A 17613-nucleotide genomic window follows, 5' to 3' on the forward strand; every position below is an offset into this window, starting at 1 on the left:
GGATAAAGGAATTTTATTAAATGCCTTTGTTTAGACCTTTTTCTCCAGTTATTGTATTGAATGCAAAGTAAAAGAAAAATGAAAATTTTTTCAAAATTTGTACATCCCCATCCATCAGTACTTTATAGAACTTTGATTAAGTAACTCAAACATTCTTTAGGATAGAGGAGGTCAAATGGGGACATTCTAGGTCTTGTGGAAGTATTCCAGGATTCATGGAAACTTTTCCATGAAACTCTTTAATAACTTATGTTATGTACATGCTAACACTTAATAAGAACTATATAATTAATGCAGGTGTCAAATGGCTTCCTCCCTATAAAGAATGCAACATTATATTAATTATACATCTCACTAAGTGTGAAAGAAAGAAATAATCATCCCCTACATCTCACTAAGTATGAAAGAAAGAAATAATCATCCCCTACATCTCACTAAGTGTGAAAGAAAGAAATAATCATGCCCTACATCTCACTAAGTGTGAAAGAAAGAAATAATCATGCCCTATATAAGTGTGAAAAAAAGATATAATCACCCCCTACATCTCACTAAGTATGAAAGAAAGAAATAATCATGCCTAACTCACTAAGTGTGAAAGAAAGAAATAATCACCCCCTTACATCTCACTTAGTGTGAAAGAAAGAAATAATCACACCCTACATCTCACTAAGTGTGAAAGAAAGAAATAATCATCCCTTACATCTCACTAAGTGTGAAAGAAAGAAATAATCACCCCCTACATCTCACTAAGTGTGAAAGAAAGAAATAATCATCCCCTACATCTCACTAAGTGTGAAAGAAAGAAATAATCATCCCCTACATCTCACTAAGTGTGAAAGAAAGAATTATTCATCTCTTACATCTCACTAAGTGTGAAAGAAAGAAATAATCATCCCCTACATCTCACTAAGTGTGAAAGAAAGAAATATTCATCTCTATCATCTCACTAAGTGTGAAAGAAAGAAATAATCACCCCCTACATCTCACTAAGTGTGAAAGAAAGAAATAATCATGCCCTACATCTCACTAAGTGTAAAAGAAAGAAATAATCATCCCCTACATCTCACTAAGTGTGAAAGAAAGAAATAATCATGCCTAACTCACTCAGTGTGAAAGAAAGAAATAATCACCCCCTACATCTCACTAAGTGTGAAAGAAAGAAATAATCGTGCCCTACATCTCACTAAGTGTGAAAGAAAGAAATAATCATCCCCTACATCTCACTAAGTGTGAAAGAAAGAAATAATCATGCCTAACTCACTAAGTGTGAAAGAAAGAAATAATCATCCCTTACATCTCACTAAGTGTGAAAGAAAGAAATAATCACCCCCTACATCTCACTAAGTGTGAAAGAAAGAAATAATCATCCCCTACATCTCACTAAGTGTGAAAGAAAGAAATAATCATCCCCTACATCTCACTAAGTGTGAAAGAAAGAAATATTCATCTCTTACATCTCACTAAGTGTGAAAGAAAGAAATAATCATCCCCTACATCTCACTAAGTGTGAAAGAAAGAAATATTCATCTCTTACATCTCACTAAGTGTGAAAGAAAGAAATAATCACCCACTACATCTCACTAAGTGTGAAAGAAAGAAATAATCGTGCCCTACATCTCACTAAGTGTGAAAGAAAGAAATAATCATCCCCTACATCTCACTAAGTGTGAAAGAAAGAAATAATCATGCCTAACTCACTCAGTGTGAAAGAAAGAAATAATCACCCCCTACATCTCACTAAGTGTGAAAGAAAGAAATAATCGTGCCCTACATCTCACTAAGTGTGAAAGAAAGAAATAATCATCCCCTACATCTCACTAAGTGTGAAAGAAAGAAATAATCATGCCTTACTCACTCAGTGTGAAAGAAAGAAATAATCACCCCCTACATCTCACTAAGTGTGAAAGAAAGAAATAATCATGCCCTACATCTCACTAAGTGTGAAAGAAAGAAATAATCATCCCTTACATCTCACTAAGTGTGAAAGAAAGAAATAATCGTGCCCTACATCTCACTAAGTGTGAAAGAAAGAAATAATCATCCCCTACATCTCACTAAGTGTGAAAGAAAGAAATAATCATGCCTTACTCACTCAGTGTGAAAGAAAGAAATAATCACACCCTACATCTCACTAAGTGTGGAAGAAAGAAATAATCATCCCTTACATCTCACTAAGTGTGAAAGAAAGAAATAGTCACCCCCTATATCTCACTTAGTGTGAAAGAAAGAAATAATCATCCCTTACATCTCACTAAGTGTGAAAGAAAGAAATATTCACCCTGGACAAGTGAATGCCTTGCATTATCTGGTCATGGATGAACATTTTGTTCTATCACCCTAAGTGGGATTAACCATTTAGTGTTTATATAATGTTGAATCATTCTATATCACCAAACAATTCAATATTCAAAATATACATCTCAAACTAAATAACTTATAGCTTAAACCTTTCTTGCTCCTCCTTTTCAAGCTGTTCTTCTTTTCTTCTCTCAATCTCAATTTCTACCTCTTTTATTCTTTGTTCTTCTTTCTCTTTCTTTCTTATTTCCCTCCTCTCGGTCAACAATGGCTGGGCTTCTTTCCTAACCCTTAAAGTAACAGACAAATTGGCTTTAAACCATTATTCAAGCACAATGATTCCATAGGCATGCATTATCACAGCAGATGATGTCACTTTGATTTCTCCTCTAGGGTTATATTGATATGGCTGTTGTAAAATATACATATACTTTTAAACTTTTCAGGTTAGTTCTTGATGTTATAAATTTATCAATATCAAATCTAGAGATATCCATTTTTGGAATACTTAAAATGCCTTTAAAAACAGTATCACTGATTGAATATAAGTCACAGGGACAAACAAAATCACAAGATTCACTATGGATAGATTTTCAAGATTTACAGAATGTTCTGAATTACCGAATAATCTCAGACGATATCAGTTTATTATTTTATTTAAGTAAACCTTATTTTCTCAAATATCTTACTTAAATCCCCTGTAAGTTCTTTGAATAATAAGAACAGCCTTTTCTCGTTTTTCTTCAAGTCTCTTTCTCTCCATTTCTACTGCCATGCCATGTTCTTTCTTCTGTCTATCCATTTCATTCTGTAGCTGACTCATCTCCTCCTGTTTAAATACATCAAATAAGCTGTTAAAATACATCAAATAATTTGTTAAAATACATCAAATAATCTGTTAAAATACATCAAATTATCTGTATAAATATATCAAAGTATCAGTTTAAATATATCAAACAATCTGTTTAAATAAATCAAATAATCTGTTAAAATATATAAAATAATCTGTTTAGATACATCAAATACTTTGTTTAAAAACATCAAAAATTCAGTTAAATATATCAAATAATCTGTTTAGATACATCAAATAATCTGTTAAAATACCTCAAATAATATGTTTAAACAATATGTTAAAATAATTTATATCAAATAATGTGTTTTTTAAAACATAAAATAATCTGTTTTAAATATATCAAATAATCTGTTTAAATATATCAAATAATCTGAAATCTTTAAAAAAAATTAAGATACCCCATTTACTACTGATGGCAACTGAATCTATCCTGGCAACCAGTGCAGACCAAGACAAGAGGACACATCCATGCTATCTGATCATGGTCCGCACTGTTAGCTATTCAGACGGCGTCTATTTTAAAATTTTACCTAAAAATGATCAATGAAGGTTTTTGTTCATATTGAAAGAGGGACAAATCTATATAAGGTATTTAATGGGTAAGGTTTAACTTACATATATAAAGACTATATAGTGAGAAAAAACAAACTTTGTGGTTAAAGTGTTAGGAAGCAGATGCCCTTTTACCATGTCTATAAGGACTCTTGATATAAAACTAGATGGTCAGTTGGCTCAAGAATGATGACCATTGACTCAAGACCTTCACTGACTGCAGCTTTCAACCCTTATCCCACTAAATTTCTGAAATGAACTTGCCCAGCTCCAACTTTTGGACCCTTCTATTATTAGTTTTAGGGATATCATAATGAAAACAAGATAGTTGGTCAGTCAGCAATAAATAACCTCAGGTCAGACAGCCTGATAACTAGTCCTGGTTTAATCTTAACTATGGCAAAAGCTGTTCATTTTCAGTTCAACAATTCTAAGAATGAAATAAATTGAACTAAATCATTAATTTATTTATTCATGGGATCCAAGTGGAATTAAAATACCAGGAACATATAAGAATAGATGTATTGACATCAACATACTAAAAATTTGGCAGGACTGAAAATGGTAACATTTACTCTACCTGTTGAAGCAGTCTGAAACAAAACAAGCAACCTTCTACACCCAAAAGGGGATTTTACAATACCATAGTCGAACTTAAATAAAATTGACATAAAATCACCCAGAGTTTTAGCTTTTTTGATGCTAATTCATCACCAAGCTTGTGTCTATAGTAACCAATTAAATCTGCCTGCTATTTTTACATACCTGAAATTTTCTCATATTTTCCTGCATTTCCTTCTCAGCCATTTCTTGTTCTTGCTTAATCTGGTTCTCAGCAATCTGCAATAGTATCAATTTAACTAAAACAAGATCTCGTTCTCGGCAATCTACAATAGTGTCAATTTAACTAAAACAAGATCTGGTTCTCAGCAATCTACAATAGTGTCAATTTAACTAAAACAAGATCTGGTTCTTGGCAATCTACAAAAAGGCAGCATGCTCAAATCTCATTCTCGACAATAAAGTGTCATAACTTTAACTAAAACAAGAAAACAAGTGTGTGAAATTTCATCCCTTCAGTAATTTTGGAGATACCAACTTGCATGCAAAGTGACAGCAAAAGCTGGGAAGAGAGCAGTAAGCACTCCCTATTCTTCAAAAAGTCAAGCTAATAATTATCTAAAAAAACATCTTTAAAATATGTGACAAATATTCAGTTCTATGAAGAAAAAATGCATATATTATGTCATTTTTTTCTATCGTGGTCATTTTCCTAATATCTGGCATTCAAAACACAAAATAATGAACATAAACTATACTAAAGTTTGCCTTAATTAAGTTCCAAAGAAAATACTTTATCAAATATCATAAAATATATAACTGTACCAAGTTTCTAAGGTTTTAAGTGAAACTGCCAGTGTAAACGTCGGAAGCAACTTTCCAGATTTATTAATGGAGGAAGACCTCATATGCTTCTTTGAACATTATTTCGGACACAAATCAGCACCTGAGTAGAACCACACACCTCCCATAAATAAAACATGTTTATATCCAACTCTAACACACTTAACTTTATTCAATATATGCAGGACATAAAAAAAAGAATTTTTTACAATTATCATATGACATCAGATATGAATTCGATACACCAAATTATGTCACAAAAATTATTTTCTCCGCTCAATATTGTTCAGCATATTTTTACATATCAATTATCTTTGTTATCAGCAAGTTAGAATAGAAATATATATTCGTTTTTCTACTGTCAAAGTATAGTAATGCAAGGTTTTATCGTTCAAATGCTTTGAAGTGGCATGGCCTGGTTAAAGTGTTGGACTAGTAATCTAATGATGGTTCAAACCCTGTCAGAGGGAAGTTTCCTTGAGCAAGAAACTTAATACTCATTGCTCAGCACTAGTTGGTTCCAGGAACAGATTCGAAAGTGTGTCTAAAAGCTTAAAGCTTCCTACATAATTGAACTAAAATAAATTCTGTATCAACCAAATGCTTTGTATTTAACCACTCAGACCTTCAGGTTATATATCATATTTCATCACATCTTATCTCAAATGGTGCATTAAAATCATATTAAGCATGCTCGTTCAATATACAAATAAATACCTCTTGTTCCACAAGGAGTTGTTGCCCCTGCCGCTGTATCTCCTGTAACTTCCACTGTCTTTCTTCATTTGTTCTTCTCTCTCTCACTTCTTCTTCATTCCTTTTATGAGCCTCGTCCTTAAATACAGATCTTTGTTTACATTATCAAATCAACAAGAACTTTAATGTTCACATTATCCTATACATATTTTATATTTGCGGATACAATTATTTTGACCACCAGTACTATGCAATGTTCAAACAGTCTTTTTTTATCTTAACTGAACTCAATGGCCAAGCACCCACTTTAAATCAATTGCGCCACAGTAGGTTCAAATCCTGCCAGGGGGACAGAATCTTAAACCCTTACCACACTAAATAACTCAATGGGCTTGTGAATTTTTTCATCCTGGACCTAAAAACTGGTCATCAATTTGATGGAAAATTTCAACGAACGTTCATCAATCTAATAAATACTAAAACATTCATCAATTTGATGGAAAATTTCAAAATAAATATTCGAACGTTCATCAATCTAATAAATACTAAAACGTTCATCAATTTGTTGGAAAATTTCAAAATAAATACTAAAACGTTCATCAATTTGTTGGAAAATTTCAAAATAAATACTAAAACATTCATCAGTTTGATGGAAAATTTCAAAATATTAAATACTAAAACATTCATCAGTTTGATGGAAAATTTCAAAATAAATACTAAAACGTTCATCAATTTGATGGAAAATTTCAAAATAAATACTAAACGTTCATCAATTTGATGGAAAATTTCAAAATAAATACTAAAACATTCATCAACTTGATGGAAAATTTCAAAATATTAAATACTAAAACATTCATCAACTTGATGGAAAATTTCAAAATAAATACTAAAACATTCATCAATTTGATGGAAAATTTCAAAATAAATACTAAGACATTCATCAACTTGATGGAAAATTTCAAAATAAATACTGAGTGAATAGCAAACAGTGCAGACCATGATCCATGCAGGCTTATCTTGATCTGCACTGGTCGCATTGGTAGATTCAATTGCCACCAACAGGGTATAGGTTTCACACTCTAATGAAGAAGCTATCCAGCTACCTTACAGAAGGATACTGACTTTATTCAAGCGGTACTTATTATACAGATAGATAGCAACTACTCTACACTGATTTAACTTAACTGTGCTAAAAGTTTTCTAATTTGATCAATTTTTATGCAAATTGATTAAAATTAACCTATAAATCTGACTACATAACCATGATCCCTGAGATAAGGGGAGGAAATCTGCAGAATATTTATCATATGACCGCTCACGGCTGTCAATTTCAAAATACTATACTATTTGCTTGCGAATACATCTACGACCTTTTCTAAGAACTCTTGGAATACTTTTTTTGTACCTACCTTTTTAATTCGATCAATTTTCTCCTGATACCTATGTTCAAGTGTATCCAGTTGTTCCCTCAACAATTTCTGTATGTCCAGCTGCGTGTTCGTGTTCTTTTCACTATTGACCACCACAAGTTCTTGTGAAACCGGCACCTCTTCATAGTCTGATTAATAAAAGATATGGTCACACTGGCATACAGTGCTGGTTAAACCTCAATATAATAATTTCAATTTGGACTTTTATGGCAGATCAGACCCAGGGCCCTTTTCCAGTTAGTTGGGTAAAATGCCCTTGGCATAAAATATTAAAAAAAAAATGACATTTTGAGAAATTTTAAAATTTTTAAAAAGTTAAAAAACTGCCATATATATTTTTTACATCTGTATGATCACAATACCTACTATTTCAAGAAACAAGTAAATACAGTTCAATTTTTTCAGAATTAGAAACACTTCAATTTTTGGGGGGCTGCCAGCTGTTGGAATTATTTCCTCTTCTTATTTGGAAATTGGGTAAAAATGAGGCTATTCTGGATTGGGAATTGGGCCTTATTTCGACCCCTGGTGATAGGGTGCAAATGCCCCGAGACCTGTTTTAAACGATCAGTTGCTATGATTAATACTTGCAAGCTTAAAAAGTATGCTTCTCTTACAACAGCCTGTTTAACATTTAAAGATTTAATTCTGTATCTCTCTCTTATAAACTGATTTTACAAATTGCTTGGCAACATCAGTAAAATATCCTTTTCTTCATACATATGTGTTACTGATTAAGCATACCGTATAAGTGTTTTTTTCTGCGGTGACTTTATTTCTGCGTTTTCTGCGGTCAGTTTCAGCACCGCAGAAATAAAAACCGCAGAATATTTCTCCACGTTTTTTTTTTTTTTAAAGAAATGAGTCCTACATTATGACCTGTTTCCTTAAAAGGAATAAAGACTAACAGATTATAACGGTTAGGGGGTCATCGAGTTATATAAAATTGATTTCGGCTAAATATGCAATATGTGCATGTAAGGATGTAATTGTTGTTAATTATGCCAATTTATGAACAAAGAAATTCAAACATCATAGTGTTTGCCTGTACGCTAAAGGGTTTGTTTACCACTAAATCATTAAAACCATTTAAACCCTTATACTGCTAAATAATCGTCGTATACATTAATTGTTGTCTGATTTACGATAAACTTCTATCAATTTTATTAAATTAAAGATACTACCGTGGTATATTTTTCACACGTCATTTCACACTGATTTAAAGATGCAAACTGTCTATTGATGCACATTATATTTGCAAGCAAACAATATAATTGTTTGTAATTACTATATAATATAGTTCTGCCGTGACGACGGTAAACAAAATTTTAATGCAAATGTGTACATGCAAATAAAATAGGTAAAGTAATGTGACTTAGACTTTGATAAGATGAGCCGCAGAATTTAAATCACATTTTGTCCAAAGAATGTGCCGCAGAAATTAAGTCCGCAGAAATAAAAACATGCCAAAATTTTGAAAAACCGCAGAATTTGGAGCCCACAGAAAAAAACCACTTATACGGTAATTTGATCCTTATTAAGAATATTAAGCACTCTAATACATGTATGGCATGTCCTGGAAGCTATCACTAATTTCATATATCATTACGTCCATCAAGATTGTCCAAAATCAAAACTAGTTTACCAACATCCAAATCTTATTGTGCAATATTCCTACATTACATAGGTCAAGCAGCGTATTTATAAAACTTTTAATAAAAATGTTTGTCTATCCCCCTGCAAACAAAAAGTTAAAATACTATCTTACCTATTCCCTCTTCAACTGCCTTCGCAATCTTAACAGGTAACTCTGCATTAGCACCCCCATTCTCTGTGGTCTCAGTGATGGAACATTGTTCTCCATCTTTATCTGTATCCCCAATCAAGTCTGCCAATTCATCATCGATTATTACCTCGTCATTTTCTATATCTTCTAAAATCTGCAAGACACAAAATGTTCAAAAAAATGTTGCATGAATATTGAAAGAAAAATTGACATTTTGTTGGCACAATTTTCTAAAATTCAGAACATTCTTATAAATTATCAATAAAACATTTCTTTTCATCACAGAGCTATATGTATATCTAAATGGAAAGGAAGCTATGACGTAAGACACTTAAAATCTGTATCACCGATTAATAACCCCGCAAGTTCAAATTTTTTCGTGAGATTTTTCGAGTCCATGTTCTGCTATATCTTGTCTATTTTTTGAAGTGTTTGACATGACCAGACTCAAAAGAAGTAATGGAAAGGTAGTTGTTAAAATATCAACAAGAGGGCCATGATGGCCCTAGATCGCTCACCTGAATTATCAAACTCATCCAAACAATTACCTAGACAAGCATTCTGACCAAGTCTCATGACAGGTGAGTCAAAAATGTGACCACTACAGTGTTAACAAGGATTATCCATATTTGAGCAGTGCGACCTAGTTTTTTACCCAGGTGACACATATTCAAACTTGACCTAGAAATCATCAAAACAAACTTTCAGACCAATTTCCAGGATACTTGGATCAAAACAGTAGCAACTAGAGTGTTAACAAGATTTTTCTATTTTTAGCTCCGGTGACCTAGTTTCACATGCGATTTCGAACTCATCCAAGCAATTACCTAGACAAACATCCTGACCAAGTTTGATGATAATTGAGTCGAAAATGTGACCACTAGAATGTTAACAAGGTTTTTCCATATTTGGGCAGTGTGACCTAGTTTTTCATCCAAGATGACCCATGTTCGATCTTGACTTAGAAATCATCAAAACAAACTTTCAGACCAATTAACAGAATATTTGGATCACAACAGTAGCCACTAGAGTGTTAACAAGATTTTTTCTATTTTTAGCTCCTGTGACCTAGTTTTTCATCCGAAATGTCCCATGTTCGATTTATTCCCAGCAATGACCTAGACAAGTTTCCTGACCAAGTTTGATGACAATTGAGTCAAAATTGTGACCACTAGAGTGTTAACAAGTTTTTTCTATTTTTAGCTCCTGTGACCTAGTTTTTCATCCGAAATGACCCATGTTCGAACTCATCCGAGCTATCACCTAGACAAGCATCTTGATCAAGTTTGATGATGATTGATGCAAAAATGTGACCGCTAAAGTGTTAACAAGGTTTTTCTATTTTTAGCTCTGGTGACCTACTTTTTCATCCGAGATGACCCATGTTCGAACTCATCCAAGCTATCAACTAGATAAGCATCCTGACCAAGTTTGATGATGATTGATGCAAAAATGTGACCACTAGAGTGTTCACAAGGTTTTTCTATTTATAGCTCCGGTGACCTAGTTTTTCATCCGAGATGACCCATATTCGAACTCATCCGAGCTATTATCTCAACAAGCATCCTGACAAAGTTTGATGATGATTGGGTCAAAAATGTGACCACTAGAGTGTTCACAAGGTTTTTCTATTTTTAGCTCCTGTGACCTAGTTTTTCATCAGAGATGACCCATGTTCGAACTCATCCAAGCAATTGACTAGACAAGCATTCTGACCAAGTTTGATGATGATTGGTTAAAAAATGTGACCACTAGAGTGTTCACAAGGTTTTTCTATTTATAGCTCCTGTGACCTACTTTTTCATCCGAGATGACCCATGTTCGAACTCATCCAAGCTATCACCTAGACAAACATCCTGACCAAGTTTGATGATGATTGGGTCAAAAATGTGACCTCTAGAGTGTTCACAAGGTTTTTCTATTTTTAGCTCTTGTGACCTAGTTTTTCATCCGAGATGACCCATGTTCGAACTCATCCGAGCTTTCAACTAGATAAGCATCCTGACCAAGTTTGATGATGATTGAGGCAAAAATGCGACCGCTAGAGTGTTCACAAGTAATTGTGGACGGCCGGACGGACGACGGACGACGGACGACGGACGACGGACATTCACCGATCCTAAAAGCTCACCCTGAGCAAGCTCAGGTGAGCTAAAAAGCATAAACATTAAGAAGATGTAAATTATTATCGGTAATGGATGAAAATGTAAACACATTCATTACGTAAAACAAGATGACGGAGATGGACGGGCAAATGAATCTCCCACAAAGGATTGTGGGTCAGGGCAGGAAAATGTTAGAGAGCTTTTATTGAGAGCTTTTTATTTTTAGAGCTTTTTATCCCCCTATTTAATAAGTCTCTGTTTTTAAAGACTTTATCAGACCTACAGGAACTCCACTGAGGTCCAATAGCCTAAAATAATAATTTTTTTCTCAAATCAATTTGAAACCAAGCAATAGATGATATGTAAATATTCACGCTATTAAACTGATAATCAATTTTTATGCAATTTTTGGCCGATTTGAGTGAAAAGAGTTTCAACAGTTTTAATTTATTGGGCCAATTTGCAAAATAAAATTGATTATTCCTGGGAAATGGAGAGAGCAAATGATCTGAAATTTTGTACATGAGTTATTGGTCTAGACATACATCTAGTAATACTTAAGTCTTGAAAAAATATTTTCTGTCCTTTCATTTCAAAAAACCTCAGTAGAGTCCCTTTAAACTACATCTTTCTTGCATGAAAGAATATAGAAATGTAAATACAGTGAAACCTCTGAAATGACTGTAGAGCAAATACCACTTTAAATCAACAGTTCTTCACAAAGTAAGCTCTTACAACAAATTAAACCACTCTTGAGCAACACGTCTCATTAACAACCGAAATCTTTGAGTCCAAAGGGTGTTGCTCGGCAGAGGTTGTACTGTATGCATTTTGCAATTATCATTTAGAAAAAAACACTTAAAGCATGCCTCCAGATTCATGCTAATTTTCATGAAAATTTTGAAAATGTATTTGGATGTGTAATATTGTGAAGTAACCAAAAGGAATAAATTTAAACATTATCAATGGCACTTTAAAATCATGTAAATTACCAAAAGTGGTAAAAAATGCATAAACAGCCTTTACTGCGTTAGTAACACAGTAGAAATATAGTTATAAATACTGAAAAATCAGTATTTAATCACACATAATATGTAAAATATTACTTGAATCTTGAAACATTTTACTTTTCCTTACATCTTAGTACATTTTTCTCAAGTTTGGTTTTATTGAAATATTTTGACTCATCTAGAGGCAAGTAGCTTTAAAATTTAAGCTTTAATTATAACTGAATTGTAAAGAAAGACATCCTTTTATTGAATTTTTGATGGAATCTACCTAAATGCAGATGTGAAAAGAAAGAGAGCTCAGTTATTTTTTTCACTTAATTGGGAAGACGTCTTTTATAGGCATATATACACAGAGAAAAATCACTGCGGCTCTCTTTATTAATGGCAAGCACAAAACAACCAAGATAAGACTGTAATATTTTAAGTTCCAGTGGTGTTAACTAACCTAAGTCAAAGTCTGAAACATTTTGTAAAAGGCCATTTTATACATTTTAGCAATAGATGTTGTCCAGTGAAATTAATTTTAGCAATTGATGTATTGATGTTGTCAAGTGAGATTAATTTTAGCAATTGATGTTGTCAAGGGAAATTACTTTTAGCAATTGATGTATTGATGTTGTCAAGTGAAATTAATTTTAGCAATTGATGTTGTCAAGGGAAATTACTTTTAGCAATTGATGTTGTCAAGGGAAATTACTTAAGACAATGAACTGATGATTGGCAAACGAAATAAGTAAAAGTGTGGGGGGGGGAGGGGGTCGGAGGGACGGCTTGGTGGTGTCTAGTTAATTATAGGTAATGATATCTTAGATATAACAGACCTGTCTCTTATACTGCTCCACATCACATCCTTGTTCCTTGGCAAGTTGTAGCAACAGATTATGATCCTCATAAGGTATCAAAGCTGAGCCCAATGTGTCTGAAATGAAGGAGCATTAAAATAATATAATTGTTAGTGTTCATGTACAAAAAATATTTTAACCAAAATACTGGGGACTCCATAGTTGAGACCAATGACAATAAACTACTCAGTATTTCAATAAAGTCCCAAAATGTTGAAGTCAGATACTTTAAGAAATCACATTATATAGGAAAAGAAAGAAAAGTATAATATTTTGGGAGTACAAACCAAAGTCTAGGAGTAGATGACTCCTAAACTAGTACTTACAGAAACCCTGATTTGTGCCAATATTTATTAAGGTCTTTTCCACAACATTTCGGGTATGCCATCAACAATGTTGGAATTCAGGATAAAAAGTGTTGTTAAAACTTCAAATTGAGAATCACAGAACAGAAACTGCTGAATACATAATGACTAAAAAGTAGCTTCTTTGCTAGCCTTTGTATTCATATTTTCTTGTGAAATAAATTATTATTTATCAATTATAAAGAGATTCCCTTTTAACATAAATGCAGACTGACAAGCTGGGACAATTTATGCCACTCAATTCAGAAAAAAAAACTCATACATTTTGGCATTGGCAATTCCTTTGTTTACTGGTAGTAAATATATAAAGGGGGAAGAAAAGCTTGAATTTCACCATTTTTCTGTGAAGTGTGTGCCAGTAACTCATCACATTCCAACAACTCCTGTTCAAATCTATTACTCTGATCCTGGAGTCTCTTTATGTAACAATCCAGTTCATTGTCCACATCCTATAAACAATGGAACACATTTATATAATGACCTTCACAAAATTTCACACAAATATATTTACTTTTAAAACCAAGCTTTTTTTCTTCCAATTTTAAGAGAATTTTATTTTATGCCTAATGCCATACATGTGGAATATATAACACTTTTTGATTTTGTTTTTGCCAAATTTTATCTTTATTTAAATTATACTCACAAAATGAAAAAATATTGTTTAACTCCTAACTTGTCAATTCTAGTAGTAATCTTATGATCCAGTTATTACTTAACTCTTGTACAGGAACTATTTTAAGTAATACTACAAACTACAAACCAAATTGTTTTCCTCAAAATCTGCTGGCAGTTCATTCTCATCATTGAAATCATCAGCTAGCTCTACTTCATCATCTAGATTGATGTTTTCTAACTCAAGCTGGATTTCTGCCTCTATAACAGACTGTTCATCCATACAACCTTCAACGCCTGAAGGAGGCATACTCATCTCAACTGAAATTTTAATATTATTCAAAACATGATTTTTATACTTGTAGACAGTATAGCAGTGGTAAACTAATGGAGGACAGTTTATTCCTGCTAAGTGTTGGACAAATCATAAGTAATATTTTTCTGCTTATTATATTAATGCTTTTATTTATGGGCGACCGTACACTCAAGACTTTTTCGTAGATTTTTTTCCAGCTTTTATTGGTGGAGGAAGACCCCAGGTGCCCCTCCTGGCATTATTTCAGGCACAAGCGGGCACCTGGGTAGAACCACCTACCTTCCGTAAGCCAGCTGGATGGCTTCCTCACATGAAAGATTTTGACCTGAGTGAGGATCGAACCTACAGGGGTGAGGGACCTGTGATCTCAAGTCAGCGACCTTAACCACTCGGCCCAGGAGGCGCCAGTATACTTTTCTGCGATATCATTATAATTTTTAAATAATTGCAATGAAAGCCTCTCTGATTAAAATAACTTTTTTTTTTTTTGTAATTTCTCATTCAAAGGAGGGGTGAAGTGTCGCAATCCGGTCAACTCGTCCCCTGGTCAACTCGTCCCCTGGTCAACTCGACACCTTTTTGGTCAACTCGTCCCCTACTTTTGGTCAACTCGTCCCTAATATGGTCAACTCGTCCCCTACTTTCGATCTCTGTCTTTAAAATGTCTTTAAATAATTCTTTTATGTAAAATATGTAAAATTAATACTGAATTTGATTGATATCGAAATATTAATAAAATAATTACGTCTTTTTTACGTTAAATTTTAATGATCTTTATCTAAGCGCACGTGCATAGCTTTGATGTCAAACTACAAAGACAGGTAAGTTTACAAACATTCAATTAATGTTTAATTAATCGGAGTTTTAATGATAATTAAAACTAAAATTAGGTCCAACTCTTTGATTTTTACCGCCTCCCTGAATGGATTAAAGACTGACGACAGATTAACAGAAATTAGAAGCGCTAAAAACTTTATGTCGGTGCGTATTGATCTCATTATAGAAGGATCGTGTCAATTAAAAACATGATAATTGTTTGTTGGGAAATTGTCAATATAAAAGTTGCCCTGATAAATATAAGATTTATTCTTAAAAACACATTTGCGTTGTACGTTATATGAACATTGGATTATTTTTTTTGTGCATATCAATCATTTCTTAGAATTCCATATTGTTGGATTATAGACTGCATGTGAACGGTGTATGTGACAATTTTAATTATTTGTGTTGTTAATTGTGACTTTTTTAATTGATTAGTGTCGTTAATTGTGACAATGTACCCCTGCATTGATTGTAGGAAACATGTGCGGAAAAATCAGCAAGCACTTCAGTGTGAGCGCTGTGAACACTGGCAACACAGAAGTTGTAATACAGGTTAGTCATTTGTGATGTTTATGTTCATTTTTAACAGACAAATGGTCTTGCAATTCCAAATGATCTTATATAGTGTATTGGAATAAAAATTGTCAAAGAATATTTAAAGAATTTATTAAGTTTTTTTTTTCTAAATTGCATTTTATTGTAATATTATGGTCCATTATTATCATAGGAGTTGTATATACATACATGCCTTTTGAAAGAGTTAGTATTTATTTTTTTTTTTTCATTATTTTTTTTTAAATAAAAAATCCGTACAATAATATTTGCAGTGGATATTAACTGATTGAAATCATGATTGAAAACATAAAAGTAATTACCAAGTATTCAATTGCCATCTAATAATTAGTAAAGATTAATATTCAATTTCCATAAATAAATCTTTAAACTGATCTCAAAGAGGAGCTGTATAAAACCGAGTTCCAGAATTTCTTGTATAATACAAGTCAACATATTGAATGTATTAATTGTATTTAATCAACATTTTCATATATTTGACCATACACCATCAAAACAAATTCGACATTTGGAAAATAAATTTTTATAACAACCTTTGGCACGATTTTCACGCGATTTGTATAATTTAAAATTAAAGACACGCGTTCTTTAAATATATAAAACGTATCCAACCACAGAGGTATTTGTGTCGTTAATCCTATTATCAAATTACCATGTGTATACTTTAATAACCAAAGGCACGTGTCATTATATATTTAATTAACAACAATTTATATCATGCATAAAACAGTACAGTATCCACTTATCGTCAATGAACACGATAATTTAGGTCATTGTATCAATTGTGTCAATTATATTTATTTATTGGTTGTAAAATAATGATGATATGTTTGATCTGTGCCTATCTTATTGGTATTGTAATATACTTCTATTATTTTATAGGATGGCATAGAAGATTGAATGGGAGGGCTGGGGGAACGCCTCCATTCTACCTTTTGATAAAACTGCTGTACGATGAGGCCCAGGTAGCGGTGAGGAACTCGGAATTGATAAGTGAAGGAAGACTACGCCGCTACCAGCGGAAAAAGTACACCTTTCTTCAGGGACAGACGCACCAGCTGTGGGATAAGTACAGGAATGGGGAGTTATCATCAACGGGACTTTTGAGAGAATTCGGCAACTTATACAAGCCCCAAGAGTAGAGTCGTAAGATGTCAAAAAAAAGACAATGAAATATGTGCATGGAAAAAAAAACAATGAAAGTGTGAAAGTGAAAGTGACTATATATACATGTATGACATAATATTGACAAAAAAGACATACGATATGATATTTTATCTTTGCATATAAAACATGTTTTTATACATTAAATGTTATTGCTATTGATCGTCTTCGTGTTGTTTTTTTCTGTATGTAATTTAATCAGAATTATGCATATATATCCTTATTATAAGATGGAACTCCAAATATTCGCATACAAAAAGCGTCAAAATATGTCCAATTCAGTAATTTTATAATATATTATTTTAACAGTCTATAATGATTTATGAACTATATGAAAAACAAGTAGTAATAAAATATAAGGGACGAGTTGGGGACGAGTTGACTAGAGGACGAGTTGTCCAGGGGACGAGTTGACCAAAAAGGTGACGAGTTGACCAGAGGACGAGTTGACCAGAGGACAAGTTGACTCTGAATCGAAGTGTCTAATGTGTGAAGTGTCTGTAACAAATGACTAGGGGCGAAGTGTCTGAGGGGTGAACTCACATACTCCATAATAGGACAAACAGAAGCAGTGTATAAAATACTGAATATCAAATTTAAAACGGAAAATATAAAATAAAAATGAATGATTATTTTATACTATTTCACGGTAAAAGTAAATCGAGCTCGCTTTGAGGCTTTGCCTTTCTCATATTATTTTCAGTCATCATTCAACTTGATTAAGGTATATGTCATAAGTTGTTTCTTTTAATGAAACACGCATGTGTAAATGAATCAGACATGAA

At 32.8% G+C, this 17613-nt stretch overlaps 2 protein-coding genes across 2 annotated transcripts in view; one reads left to right on the top strand and one right to left on the bottom strand.

The window, feature by feature from the left end:
- LOC132734652 (leucine-rich repeat and IQ domain-containing protein 1-like) overlaps positions 1 to 17613 on the bottom strand; it is a 61575-nt gene that overhangs the window by 43708 nt on the left and 254 nt on the right. Inside the window, exons 2-10 of the mRNA XM_060721476.1 lie at positions 14102 to 14274; positions 13676 to 13790; positions 12956 to 13053; positions 9002 to 9173; positions 7213 to 7361; positions 5825 to 5941; positions 4469 to 4543; positions 2988 to 3127; positions 2448 to 2588 (exon numbers count right to left, since the gene is read on the bottom strand). Of these exons, the coding sequence (XP_060577459.1) occupies positions 2448 to 2588; positions 2988 to 3127; positions 4469 to 4543; positions 5825 to 5941; positions 7213 to 7361; positions 9002 to 9173; positions 12956 to 13053; positions 13676 to 13790; positions 14102 to 14269 (1175 nt within the window). The 5' untranslated portion in view covers positions 14270 to 14274. The remainder of the gene's footprint in view (positions 1 to 2447; positions 2589 to 2987; positions 3128 to 4468; positions 4544 to 5824; positions 5942 to 7212; positions 7362 to 9001; positions 9174 to 12955; positions 13054 to 13675; positions 13791 to 14101; positions 14275 to 17613) is intronic.
- LOC132734561 (uncharacterized) lies at positions 14791 to 17299 on the top strand. The gene is made up of 2 exons (XM_060721366.1): positions 14791 to 15643; positions 16547 to 17299. Exons 1-2 carry the CDS (start codon positions 15544 to 15546, stop codon positions 16804 to 16806), a joined length of 360 nt encoding a protein of 119 aa, XP_060577349.1. The 5' UTR covers positions 14791 to 15543; the 3' UTR covers positions 16807 to 17299.

This window comes from Ruditapes philippinarum, unplaced genomic scaffold (assembly GCF_026571515.1).
Source record: "Ruditapes philippinarum isolate M1 unplaced genomic scaffold, ASM2657151v2 ctg998_1_1_1_1, whole genome shotgun sequence".
NCBI lineage: Eukaryota > Metazoa > Mollusca > Bivalvia > Venerida > Veneridae > Ruditapes > Ruditapes philippinarum.

Coding starts and splice junctions, on each gene's coding strand:
- LOC132734561 (XM_060721366.1), top strand. CDS start 15,544: ATGTACCCCTGCATTGATTGTAGGAAACATGTGCGGAAAAATCAGCAA. Junction 15,644..16,546: donor ACACAGAAGTTGTAATACAG/GTTAGTCATTTG, acceptor ATTATTTTATAG/GATGGCATAGAAGATTGAAT.